The 13613-nt window shown below is 41.0% G+C and overlaps 1 protein-coding gene across 1 annotated transcript in view; it reads left to right on the top strand.

Annotated features, from left to right (window-relative positions):
• Positions 1-13249, top strand: part of LOC131685721 (chitin synthase chs-2-like) — a 121951-nt gene extending 108702 nt beyond the window's left edge. Inside the window, exons 5-9 of the mRNA XM_058969631.1 lie at positions 3909-4448; positions 4509-4773; positions 4833-6441; positions 11745-11886; positions 12004-13249. Coding sequence (XP_058825614.1) covers positions 3909-4448; positions 4509-4773; positions 4833-6441; positions 11745-11886; positions 12004-13164 — 3717 coding nt within the window. The 3' untranslated portion in view covers positions 13165-13249. The remainder of the gene's footprint in view (positions 1-3908; positions 4449-4508; positions 4774-4832; positions 6442-11744; positions 11887-12003) is intronic.
• Positions 13250-13613: the final 364 nt, after the last annotated feature.

The raw sequence follows: 13613 nt of genomic DNA, 5'->3' as shown, positions 1-13613 counted from the left end.
TTTTTTACATTGTCAAACAGCACTTGTCCCCCTGGAGAACTTTACCAAAACAGCGTTTTCCTAAATTATCAGCCATTAGAAATATATAATGTTGAGAAAGTTTCATTTTCATTAGCGACGCCTAGTGGGCCAATTCAGAACTAATTTGTTCGCTTTAGGACAGAGCTCGACCTGTCTATGAATATTGCCAAAGACACCACCCTTCCAAATGATCATGATCTCGACATACAGGATATGAAAAATAATGCTCACTAGCGCCAACTGGCGGGTCCATTCAACTTTAATCTATCCATAATCGAGTAGCTTTTGACCTCCTCAAGATCTTTGCCGAAAACACCATCTTTCTAAGTTATTAGACTTTTGAGATATATCATTATCTACTCCATGCTCAAAGCATCTACGCTCACTAGCGCCTCATAGTGAGAGTATTCTAAACTAATCTGTTACCGTTGGGTAGTCCTCGACCTCTCGAGAAACTTTGTTGAAAACACCACACTTCTAAACTACCTTTATATTGAGATGCATAAATTTAAAGGAAAAATTCGTGCTCACTAGCGTCACCTAGTGGGTAAAATCGAAATTTTCCTATACATTGTCAAACTGCACTTGTCTCCCTGGAGAACTTTACCAAAAAACAGCGTTTTCCAAAATTATCAGACTTTAGAAATATATCTGTAATGTTAAGAAAATTTCATTCTCTTTAGCGCCATCTAGTGGGCGAGTTCTGAACTAATTTGTTCGCCGTAGGACAGAGCTCGACCTGCCTATAAATATTGCCGAAGACACCACCCTTCCAAATGATCATGATCTCGAGATACATGCTTTGAAGGAAAATGCTCACTAGCGCCGCCTGGCGGGTCCATTCCAGTTTAATCTATCCATAATCCAGTAGCCTTTGACCTCCTCGAGAACTTCGCCGAAAACACCATTTTTCCAAGTTATTAGACTTTTGAGATACATCATAATCTACCATATGTTGAAAGCTTCTACGCTCACTAGCGCCGCATAGTGAGAATATTCCAAACTAATCTGTCACCGTTAGGTAGTCCTCGACCTCTCGAGCAACTTTGCTGAAGACAGTACTAGTCTATCTAATCAAGTTGTTGAGATATAGAATTATTTTAACATGTGTTGAATATTTGCATTAGCACTAGCGCCGCCTGGTGGGGTAATTGCGAGTTATACTTTCTACCATCCAGAAGCTCTGGACTTCTTTTATAAATTCCCCGAAGACACCACCTTTCAAAATAATCAGGGTCTTGATATATTTAACATTGAATCCATTTGATGATAGTCGAAATTACGACGAGAATTTCGATTTATTTACTCTCTCTTCATAACACCCCTGGCGGCATAGTTCTCGACTAATTGGATACCCAATTACACTAAGTTGTAGGCCCAAGTGAGTACAACAACTTTGCCAAAGAAAGTATGACGCTACATTAGAGCATTGCAAAAAAATTTTTTTTTGAATTCTCGAAGGCCCCCCCTCTCATATTGTGACAAATGTCAAAGTAAGTTCAGATGCCAAATTTCACATCATTTGGACAATTTTAGACCCCCGCCCACTTCGCTTGAAATTTTTTGAAATTGGTGCTATGGGAAAATATGGAAGAAAACTACATTAAATACTATAACTTTTGAAGTAGCAATCAGAAAATTACAATTTATACCTTTTTTAGAAGGAAATAATCTTAGTATTTGAATGGAGATATTTTTGTTTCTATAAAAATACGGGAAAGTGGGGTACTGGGTCATTTTGGCCCCAAAATCCCCTATTTTTAATGATTTTTCTGCTCCGTGATGCAAATCATACATATTTCGTAGTTTTTCTAATGTGAAAAAAATCTCAAAAATCGATCGGAGCCTTTTTGACATTTGTTCGAATACGAGAAGTTGGGGTTATATGGCATTTTGTCATTCATATTAAACTTCATCATTTTCTCGTGAATATATCTCTATTATTCTTCACTCAATTTTCATAAACTATACCTTGTTGAACGTAGAAAATCCTTAGGATTATAACAAAAAAAGATTCGTTAACGATAAAATTCAAGAACATCAAATTATCTGACCTATAGTGTCGATTTCACATTTTTATCATAAAATCGCACATATTAACTCCATTTAACAACAAAATTCTTATTTAATTTACTACTTTTAGTGTAAAATATATATAGGGATCACATGAGAAAAGTTTCATTCCTGGAAAAATAGGGGAAGTTGAGGTATTAGAACAAATAATGAAAAAAATGAGATTTGTAGAGTAAATATCAAAAAGTTTGATGTTTCTGAATTTTACCCTTAACGTTTTTATTTTTGTTTTATTCCTCAGAATTTTACACGTTCAACAAGTTACATTTTATGAAAATTGATTGAAGAATAATAGAGATATATGCATGAGAAAATGATAAAATTTCATATGAATGACAAAAAGCCATATAACCCCAACTTCTCGTATTCGGACTAAGGTCAAAATGGTTCCGATCGATTTCTGAGATTTTTTCACATTAGAAAAACTACAAAATATGTATGATTTGCATCACGGAGCAGAAAAATCATTTAAAAAATATGGGATTTTGGGTCCAAAATGACCCAGTACCCCACTTTCCCGTATTTTCCTAGAAACAAAAATATCTCCATTCCAATACTAAGATTATTTCATTTCAAAAGAGATATAAATTGTAATTTTCTGATTGCTACTTCAAAAGTTATAGCATTTAATGTATTTTTCCTCCATATTTTCCCATAGTACCAATTTCAAAAAAATTCAAGCGAAGTGGGCGGGGGTCTAAAATTGTCCATATGATGTGAAATTTGGCATCTGACCTTACCTTGACATTTGTCACAATATGAGAGGGGGGGCCTTTGAGAATCAAAAAAAAAAATTTTTTGCAATGCCCTACGCTACATGTTGACACGGACGAAATAATCGGCCACAGCCCCAATTAGTCGAAATCCCATAAGCTATGGGTATCCTACAACGCGGGTACCGCGCAGTAGGAATCCGCGCAGTAGGAAGCCGCGTTGTAGGAATCCGCGTAGTAGGAGACTCGACTGTACCTACTTTCCCCGGCGAACTTCAACCATTTTGATCTGATAGCTAAACTTCTCCGAATAAGTTTGTTAAATTTTGAGCAGACACTCCTGGTAGGACTAGGAATCGATTAAGGGGTCGCCATTGCTTAGAGTGCAAAAATGACCATTTTAATACAACTTTTCAAAACATACGAATCGAGAGGGACATGATGGATCAAAGTTCGAATCTATATAGAATTGCTGTTTCTCTTCTGTGTCATTGGCCCATTTTTGACCAATTCAATCTTCCAAAACCTAACCTAAACGATAACCCGTTATCTACTAATGGCAACTTTCTGTGAAGAGCAATTAGTACAAATTTCATTTAAATATGCCGAAACAATAGCAATTGGCTCACCCGCAACAGTTGTACTTTTATTGATTTAACTATGCCGGTTTGCCCGCTCATCAACGAGCGCGATGATTGCCCTCATTATTGCGGTTAGTGGAGTAGGGGACACACTCATTTGAAGCTGCAGAACAGAAAAAGTTTCCCAATTAGACTAATTATTATCAGTACCATCAATACTGGCAAATCAAATCAGGACAGTACTGTGTGAAAGTCTGGCAAACTCTGGCCAGCGTGGAAGAGTTATTTGCGGGTAATCGGAAAAGATAAAATAAAAACACTTTTTTTTGCTCGCCAGCAAAATAAAATGATTATCGTAAAAATAAACAACGTACTCGGTAAATTCATTTATGCCTAATTGGAAGTTTAAATGTTCGTCGTTAAAAATTGACGAGAACGATTTGCGAACAAAAACAATTTAATTGTTTCATTAACGATCACCAGAAAATGAAATGAAATGATGAACCATTTATAATTTCAGATGGAAGCAATTCTCAACGAAAAATTCCCGGATCTGAGCTCTATTACCTCCGATTTGGAGGTACTGGAAATTTTTCCCACGAAGAACGCCATCCTTTGGATTACCGCGATCCACGTACTTTGCTCCTACATCTGCTACATCTTCAGTAAGTTCTCGTGTAAAATTCACATCCAAAGCTTCTCCATGGCCTTCCCCATCAACCTGACTGTCCCGGTTACGGTAACCCTTCTGCTCGTGTTCTGCGGCCTTCGTGAAGCGGACGTGTGTGCATTCAACGATGTCCTACCGGATTATCTGTTCTTTCGGATGCCTCCGATCTACTATCTATTCGATTACGTGATCAATGAGTTCTCCTGGCTGTGGTTACTCTGGCTGCTCTCCCAGACCTGGATCACACGGCACCTGTGGATGCCGAAGAGCGATCGAAACGCCTCGACGGAGAAACTGTTTGTGACACCGATGTACATTAGTTTGTTGGTGGATCAAAGTATCGCTATGAATCGGCGTCGCGAGGATCAGGAGGATTTCGTTAAAAAACTTGTAAGTTTTTATCCCATTGATAGTTTAATCTTTCGAAAACTATTTCAATTTTTTATATAGGACATGGTTAAGGTGAAGGATACCGAACGAGCTAATGAGATTGATGCAAAAGCAAACGACCGCAGAAAAGATGAGATCAAGCCGTACGATCGAATCCCGCAAGTCTTCGTCTGTGCCACCATGTGGCACGAAACAAAAGAGGAGCTGATGGAGTTCTTAAAATCAATCATTAGACTAGACGAAGATCAGTGCGCCCGTCGGATGGCAATGAAACACATTCAAGCTTCGAAGGATTTCATCGATCCGGACTACTACGATTTGGAAAGTACGTCGGAATTTGATGTCTTCTAACTCCAATGCTTTAAAACCCTATTAATTTCGCAGCTCACATCTTCTTCGACGATGCCTTCATAAACGACAAATCCAAGTGTGAAAGCGCCAACGACTCCCCGCTTAACTCGTACGTCAAGATGCTGATCAACCACATCGAGGAAGCTGCCCTGGAAGTGTACAAAACCAAAATGCGCATTTATCCACCAACCAAGATCGTCACTCCGTACGGCGGTCGACTGATCTGGACACTTCCGGGTCGAACAAAGGTCATCACCCATCTGAAGGATAAGAACAAGATCAGACACAAGAAACGCTGGTCCCAGGTCATGTACATGTACTATCTCCTGGGCTATCGAATAATGCAGTTGAACACCTCGCCGGAGAGGAAAATGGTAATCGCTCAGAATACGTATCTACTAGCTTTGGACGGGGACATCGACTTCCAGCCGAAAGCCGTTTCCCTTCTAGTCGATCGTATGAAAGTAGATCCGGATCTGGGAGCTGCCTGCGGTCGAATCCATCCCGTCGGTACGGGACCCATGGTTTGGTATCAGATATTCGAATACGCTATCGGTCATTGGCTACAGAAGGCTACCGAACACGTTATTGGTTGCGTGCTGTGTTCCCCTGGATGCTTCTCATTGTTCCGAGGTCGTGCTCTAATGGAGAATTCCGTGATGAAGAAATACACTACCAAGTCGGACCAAGCTCGACACTACGTCCAGTACGATCAGGGTGAGGATCGTTGGCTGTGTACGTTGCTGTTGAAGCAGAAATTCCGGGTTGAATATTCAGCTGCGTCGGATGCTTACACCCACGCCCCAGAAGGTTTCAATGAGTTCTACAACCAACGCCGTCGCTGGGTACCATCTACCATTGCCAACATCTTCGATCTTCTAGGGGATTCAAAGCGAGTAGTCAAAACCAACAACAGCATATCTACGCCTTACATCATCTATCAGTGCATGTTGATGTTCGGAACAATTCTTGGCCCTGGCACAATTTTCCTCATGATGGTCGGAGCGCTGGTCGCCGTTTTCCGAATTGATATCTGGACTGCGTTCCTGTGGAACGGAGTCCCCCTGGCAGGTTTCATGGCCATCTGCTACTGGATGAAGCAAAAGTACCAACTGATCGCGGCATTCTTCATCTCAGCAATATATTCACTGGTCATGATGGCTGTCTTGGTCGGTATCATCATCCAGGTGATGGAGGACGGAATCCTCGCTCCCTCGTCGGTTTTCTTCATATCCGTAGCCCTACAGATTGTAGTCACTGGGATGCTTCATCCCCAGGAACTGGAAGCTTTGCCTGCCGGACTGGTTTACTACATCACAATCCCTTCAATGTACATGCTGTTGGTGATCTATTCTGTGTTCAACATGAACGACGTATCCTGGGGAACTCGAGAGAATGCAGTGGATGCGGCAAAGACAGCTCCGCCGCCGCCAACCGCAACTCAGGGTAAGATGAATAAGTTGTTGGGCTATCTGCGTTCCGGTGATCAGGACGAGGAGGACGGATCGATTAACATTTCCGTCAGCGGTCTGTTCAGCTGCCTGTTCTGTACTCATTCGAAGTCGAGTGCCGAGAAGGAAAAATTGCTTCAGGTGGCTACGTCGTTGGCGGAAATCAATTCCAAGATGAAGGATCTTGAAATGTAAGTAGGCTAGATGTCATGGACAAAAAAATCGGATTTCGGTTCAATGGATTTTCGAATTCGATTACAACAGATTTCGATGTTCGACTTTTCGAACTTTCGACTTACCGACTGTTCTACTGTTCGAAATTGAGAGTTTTCTACTTTTTCATTTTTTCGAATTTTCAAATTTTTGAAATTTTGGAATTTTAAATTTTAGTTTTTTTTAAATTTTGAATTTTCAAATTTTCGAATCTTCGAAATTTCAAATTTCCGAAATTACGAGTTTTTTGGTTTTTTCGAATTTTTGAATTTTCGAATTTTCAGATTCAAAAATTCGAAAACTCGAAAAGTCGAATGTTCGAACATTCGAAAATTTAAAAATTTAAAAATTTAAAGATTCCGATTTTCCAATTTTCCGAATTTTCGATTTTTTGATTTTTCGATTTTCCAATTTTTTGATTTTCCGATTTTCCGATTTTTCGATCTTCCGATTTTCCAATTTTCCGATTTTCCGATTGTCCGGTTTTCCGATTTTCCGATTTTTCGATCTTCCGATTTTCCGATTTTCCGATTTTCAGATTTTCCGATTTTCCGATTGTCCGATTTTCCGATTTTCCGATTTTCCGATTTTCCGATTTTCCGATTTTCCGATTTTCCGATTTTCCGATTTTCCGATTTTCCGATTTTCCGATTTTCCGATTTTCCGATTTTCTGATTTTCCGATTTTCTGATTTTCCGATTTTCCGATTTTCCGATTTTCAGATTTTCCGATTTTCCGATTGTCCGATTTTCCGATTTTCCGATTTTCCGATTTTCCGATTTTCCGATTTTCCGATTTTCCGATTTTCCGATTTTCCGATTTTCCGATTTTCCGATTTTCCGATTTTCCGATTTTCCGATTTTCCGATTTTCCGATTTTCCGATTTTCCGATTTTCCGATTTTCCGATTTTCCGATTTTCCGATTTTCCGATTTTCCGATTTTCCGATTTTCCGATTTTCCGATTTTCCGATTTTCCGATTTTCCGATTTTCCGATTTTCCGATTTTCCGATTTTCCGATTTTCCGATTTTCCGATTTTCCGATTTTCCGATTTTCCGATTTTCCGATTTTCCGATTTTCCGATTTTCCGATTTTCCGATTTTCCGATTTTCCGATTTTCCGATTTTCCGATTTTCCGATTTTCGATTTTCGTTTTTCGATTTTCAATTTTTTGGTCTCTGATCTCTGATCTCTGATCTCTGATCTCTGATCTCTGATCTCTGATCTCTGATCTCTGATCTCTGATCTCTGATCTCTGATCTCTGATCTCTGATCTCTGATCTCTGATCTCTGATCTCTGATCTCTGATCTCTGATCTCTGATCTCTGATCTCTGATCTCTGATCTCTGATCTCTGATCTCTGATCTCTGATCTCTGATCTCTGATCTCTGATCTCTGATCTCTGATCTCTGATCTCTGATCTCTGATCTCTGATCTCTGATCTCTGATCTCTGATCTCTGATCTCTGATCTCTGATCTCTGATCTCTGATCTCTGATCTCTGATCTCTGATCTCTGATCTCTGATCTCTGATCTCTGATCTCTGATCTCTGATCTCTGATCTCTGATCTCTGATCTCTGATCTCTGATCTCTGATCTCTGATCTCTGATCTCTGATCTCTGATCTCTGATCTCTGATCTCTGATCTCTGATCTCTGATCTCTGATCTCTGATCTCTGATCTCTGATCTCTGATCTCTGATCTCTGATCTCTGATCTCTGATCTCTGATCTCTGATCTCTGATCTCTGATCTCTGATCTCTGATCTCTGATCTCTGATCTCTGATCTCTGATCTCTGATCTCTGATCTCTGATCTCTGATCTCTGATCTCTGATCTCTGATCTCTGATCTCTGATCTCTGATCTCTGATCTCTGATCTCTGATCTCTGATCTCTGATCTCTGATCTCTGATCTCTGATCTCTGATCTCTGATCTCTGATCTCTGATCTCTGATCTCTGATCTCTGATCTCTGATCTCTGATCTCTGATCTCTGATCTCTGATCTCTGATCTCTGATCTCTGATCTCTGATCTCTGATCTCTGATCTCTGATCTCTGATCTCTGATCTCTGATCTCTGATCTCTGATCTCTGATCTCTGATCTCTGATCTCTGATCTCTGATCTCTGATCTCTGATCTCTGATCTCTGATCTCTGATCTCTGATCTCTGATCTCTGATCTCTGATCTCTGATCTCTGATCTCTGATCTCTGATCTCTGATCTCTGATCTCTGATCTCTGATCTCTGATCTCTGATCTCTGATCTCTGATATCTGATCTCTGATCTCTGATCTCTGATCTCTGATCTCTGATCTCTGATCTCTGATCTCTGATCTCTTATCTCTTATCTCTTATCTCTGATCTCTGATCTCTGATCTCTGATCTCTGATCTCTGATCTCTGATCTCTGATCTCTGATCTCTGATCTCTGATCTCTGATCTCTGATCTCTGATCTCTGATCTCTGATCTCTGATCTCTGATCTCTGATCTCTGATCTCTGATCTCTGATCTCTGATCTCTGATCTCTGATCTCTGATCTCTGATCTCTGATCTCTGATCTCTGATCTCTGATCTCTGATCTCTGATCTCTGATCTCTGATCTCTGATCTCTGATCTCTGATCTCTGATCTCTGATCTCTGATCTCTGATCTCTGATCTCTGATCTCTGATCTCTGATCTCTGATCTCTGATCTCTGATCTCTGATCTCTGATCTCTGATCTCTGATCTCTGATCTCTGATCTCTGATCTCTGATCTCTGATCTCTGATCTCTGATCTCTGATCTCTGATCTCTGATCTCTGATCTTTGAACTCCATGAACTAGGATCTCCATGAACTAGGATCTCCATGAACTAGGATCTCCATGAACTAGGATCTCCATAAACTAGGATCTTCATGAACTAGGATCTCCATGAACTAGGATCTCCATGAACTAGGATCTCCATGAACTAGGATCTCCATGAACTAGGATCTCCATGAACTAGGATCTCCATGAACTAGGATCACTGATCTAGGATCTCTGATCTGTGATCTCGGATCTATAATCTCTGATGATTGACTTTTAGTCACTGATCCTTACTCCTGATCGGTTGCTTAATCTCTTATCTATGATCTTTCATTTTTTATTCCTGATTTCCAATCTACGATCTCTAACCTTGGATCACTGATCTCTGATCTCACACTTCTGGTCTCCGATTTTTGATCACTGGTCACTAACTTCCGATCTCTCATTCCTGATTTCAGTTTGCAGATTTTAGTGGGAAAATGGAAGAAAGGGATAATGGTAGAAAGAAAGAATTAGAGAATGGAAAAACAAAGGAAGCCAGATGTGATGAACTGAAGAAATGGAAAAAGATAAAAGGGCAAAAGGATGAAGACTGGAATAATAAAAAAGAGATAGTCCGAAAAAAAGTAATGGAGAATAAAGGCAGTAAAAATAAATGAAAAGGAAAGAGAAGAAAGTAAAACGGAAGAATAGACAAAAGAAGATAGGAATGCAAGAGAAGCAAAGAGGAAGAAAACTATTGGAAGGAAGAGAAAGAGAAAAATAGGAAATAAATTATTAGGAAAAGAAGGATATATGAAGTGAAAAAGAAGAAAAGGAAATATGAAAAAATAAATCAAGAAAGAAAGAAGATATAGGGACAGAAAGTGAGGAAAGAAGTAAGAAAGTATTCTTTTCTTCGGAAGAACGACAGAGAGATTAAAGGCAAAATGGTGGTATGCACAAATGAGCAAAAATATGTAAAGTATGGAAGAAAGGGAGAAAAGAAAAGAAATTTGGACAAAATGGAAAAACGGAGGAAAAAATAATCAAAGGCAAAGATGAAGAAAGGAAGAGAGAAATAAAACAAACAATGTAAAACTAGTCTACTAAAATTATCTATGTGAACTCTGGACTCTGGATAGTTTAAATTACTTCAAAAAATATACGACAAAAATAAAATAAACACTTCTTTAATCATTCCCAGTACTTTTAAGCTATAACAGCTCTGCCTCCTAATACATGTGTTACGCAGTAGTGCAGCCCACAAATGAACTGAAGCATGCTTCCTTAGTCGCCCACATGCAGAAAATACATTTCACCGACAATTTGTGCCGCTTCGTCACCAGCTCACTTCGTTTAACTCTCTGCCATACACTTTCGAGACCGACCGACCGACGGGGCTGGCGGTAGCTCAGTTCCGGATGCCTCATATCGGTAGGGTTGATGTCATACTCAGATGTCCTTCGGGGAAGGAACGTAAAATTGAAAAGCAGCTCTGAACTACGACAGTTGCCGTGCATCCAACCACGCACCAGCATCGGAGAATTTAATCGCAGCATCCAGCAGAAAGTGGAACTCTGATGGCGGCAGCAGCAGCAGAAAATAAGTTTCAATTAAATTAAAATACAATTTATGTTCTTTTTCACGATTCCTGATCTTGGAGAGCACTTTCCGGTTGGCCATTTTTTTCCTTTCGTGCTGTGTCTCGTTTTAAGCGTGTTTTGCAGCAACCATCAGCACAAGATCGGAACCGTCTCCGAACAAGAAGATGCAAACATCTAATTTCTGCCTGTGACGTGAAGCTCCTTCAAATTGCACGCTTATTTTCACCTCCCCAGCACGCTTGATAAGCTACCCGGCGAGGGTGGAAAAGTGTATACAATTTACACATAATTTTAAGTAGTTTTCATTCACTCGTACGAAGCGTATTTTTGCAACGATCCACTGCCAGCCAGTAGATGGCGAGCCTCATCAGTTTTAATGCAATTTCGCAGTCATATTACGTGCTTTGCCCAAGAGCTAACAGGCGAAGTAAAGTGAGTGTACGTCCCTACCAGGATATAAATGGTAGAAATGTGCGAATATCTGTCTTACATCGCTTGCTTGAGTGCAACGCGCTCTGGCAGCTGCATTCTCACTTCAAGATCCGTTCAGTCCACGAGACTGATTTGCATATCCTATCAAGGATGAAACAAGCGTTTCATCCCTAAATAATCACCCACCTCATCACCCTACCGATAGGCAACAAAACGAAGCGACCCTTCATCATCAGTTTCCGGCTTCAACATTTATTACTCGCTTCTACTTTGTCCTGTAGTCTATTTATCTTTTTCTCTCTGAGCATCGCAAAAACCCCCATCAACACCACGACCGCTAACCAGCAGATATCATTCCGCACATTAGCGTAGCGATAAGTTTCATTCACCTTTTTTTCCTCTTCCGCATATTTTCAACAACCGAAATGTGCCCACCTGCCGTGTCACGTCCTGTGTTGCTCATCATTTTGCCCACACCACAGCAAATTAACCGGCTCCGTCACCGTAATGAGATCCGACGACGAGGATGACGAGATGGGTTGCCTTGATATGCGACAGGAGGGTGGCTCCCCGACAGGCGTGTCCTCCCCGCTACAGACGGTGAAGAATTCCGAACTGGAAGAGGTAAGCGTGCCTACAGACGCGTCGTACGGCGTTGTGGGTCAACCCCCTCGTGGGAGACATCGACACCGTAATCAACACCAATTAAACCCCCTTCTTCAATCTGGTGTCTCTTTTCAGCCGGAAAAACAAATTAACTATCTTCCGGATTGGTTGTACGATGTGGACCTTCGGAATGGTGACACGGAAACCATTTCCGCGTCCGAGGAACAGTTTTGGATCGAACTGATCGAAAAGTATCTGAAACCGTTGGATTTGACCGAACGACAGAAGGCGGAAATGGGTTCCCAGCTGAAGAATCTTCGGGATTTGGCCGTGTTTGCCTTCGTGATGGCCAATGCTTTGTTTGTGTTAGTAGTGTTTCTGCTGCAGTTGAATAAAAAGGATCTGCACATTCAGTGGTGGTTCAACGCGAAAAACATGATTAGTTTCGACGAGAGTACGGTGGAAATCATTGTCCGGCGGGAGTATCTGGAACTGGAACCGATCGGGTTGGTGTTTGTGTTCTTCTTCGGTATGATTTTAATTATTCAGTTCATTGCGATGCTGATCCATCGGTTCGGGACGATTTCGCAGATTCTTGCGTCGACGCAGTTGAACTGGTATTGTTCGAAGAAAGCGAAGGACATGTCGTTGGATGCCGAGCTGCGCGAGAATGCTGTGGAGATAGCCCGCAGGTTGCAACGGCCTAAGCCGCAGTGGGACGACGAAGATTTGGAGGACGATCAGAAGGCTATCGGAAGAAGAGACACAATTCATAGGATTCTGTATCAGCACAAGAACAAACAGGACTGGAGCAATCTGGAGGCGAATTTCAAACGGAATTACTACAAGGATGGAGATCTTAATCTAGGTGGCAGGTTGACGCTCAGCCGAAAGACGTTGAATGTGCTGGATACTAGAAGAAAATCGATGGCAGAACAGAGAAAGATCAGAAAGTCGATTCTGAGGGAGCAAAACCCGTACGACACGGCGGGAGATTTGTGGTACCAGGGAAGTCCGGAAGATGAAATCAATCAGAGGAAGACTTCATCGCCTCCCGGGTATAGTGGTCCAAGCCGGGGTAGAAGCTCCGATGGTGGTGGTTACAACCGACCGCCGAATCATGATGCTAAAGATGGCGGACGAATGAACTATGCTTATCAAATTGACGAAGAGTTGGAAGATTATTCCGAAGAGGAAGAGGATGGATTGGAGTTTGAAAGGCCTACGCTGCAAATGGAAATGTCCGAGAGGCCAAACGGGAAGGAAAAACGCAAAAGTCGGGTTGCTTTTGCTTAATTGATGGCGATTTCATCGCTTCGTAAATGTGGGTTGAGTGACGCCACGCCCAGAAACTAAAACTGAGTAATGAATAAAGTAAAGCATATAATTCACAGCAAACAACGTTGACTGTCCATCATTCATACGGTGACTCTCGGAGCAACAGTAATCAATTTGCTTTCAAGGGTACTTTGAGTGTTCTCCGTCTCTTCGAGAATTTGGATTTTTTTCTTGTTTTGCGTGTGCGTGTTAATCGTTATTCGATCAGCAAATCAGTGGCAATGTTTCTCATTTTGTGAGCTGCCTGGGTACCGTTACACGGTGTGTTTGGTAGAACAAGTTTATTCGAAAAAAATCGGAATCGCTAAAACTTCAGTGTGTAATAGAATGGACTTTTCTCTTTCATTTGCAACTAAAAGTAAAATAGTCGGTCGGGGGCTCCAGCACAACTTTTTGTTTTAAAGATT

The sequence above is a fragment of the Topomyia yanbarensis genome, chromosome 2 (assembly GCF_030247195.1).
Source record: "Topomyia yanbarensis strain Yona2022 chromosome 2, ASM3024719v1, whole genome shotgun sequence".
NCBI lineage: Eukaryota > Metazoa > Arthropoda > Insecta > Diptera > Culicidae > Topomyia > Topomyia yanbarensis.
Note: the sequence above shows the minus strand (reverse complement) of the source record. Positions and strands in the feature narration are given on the sequence as shown.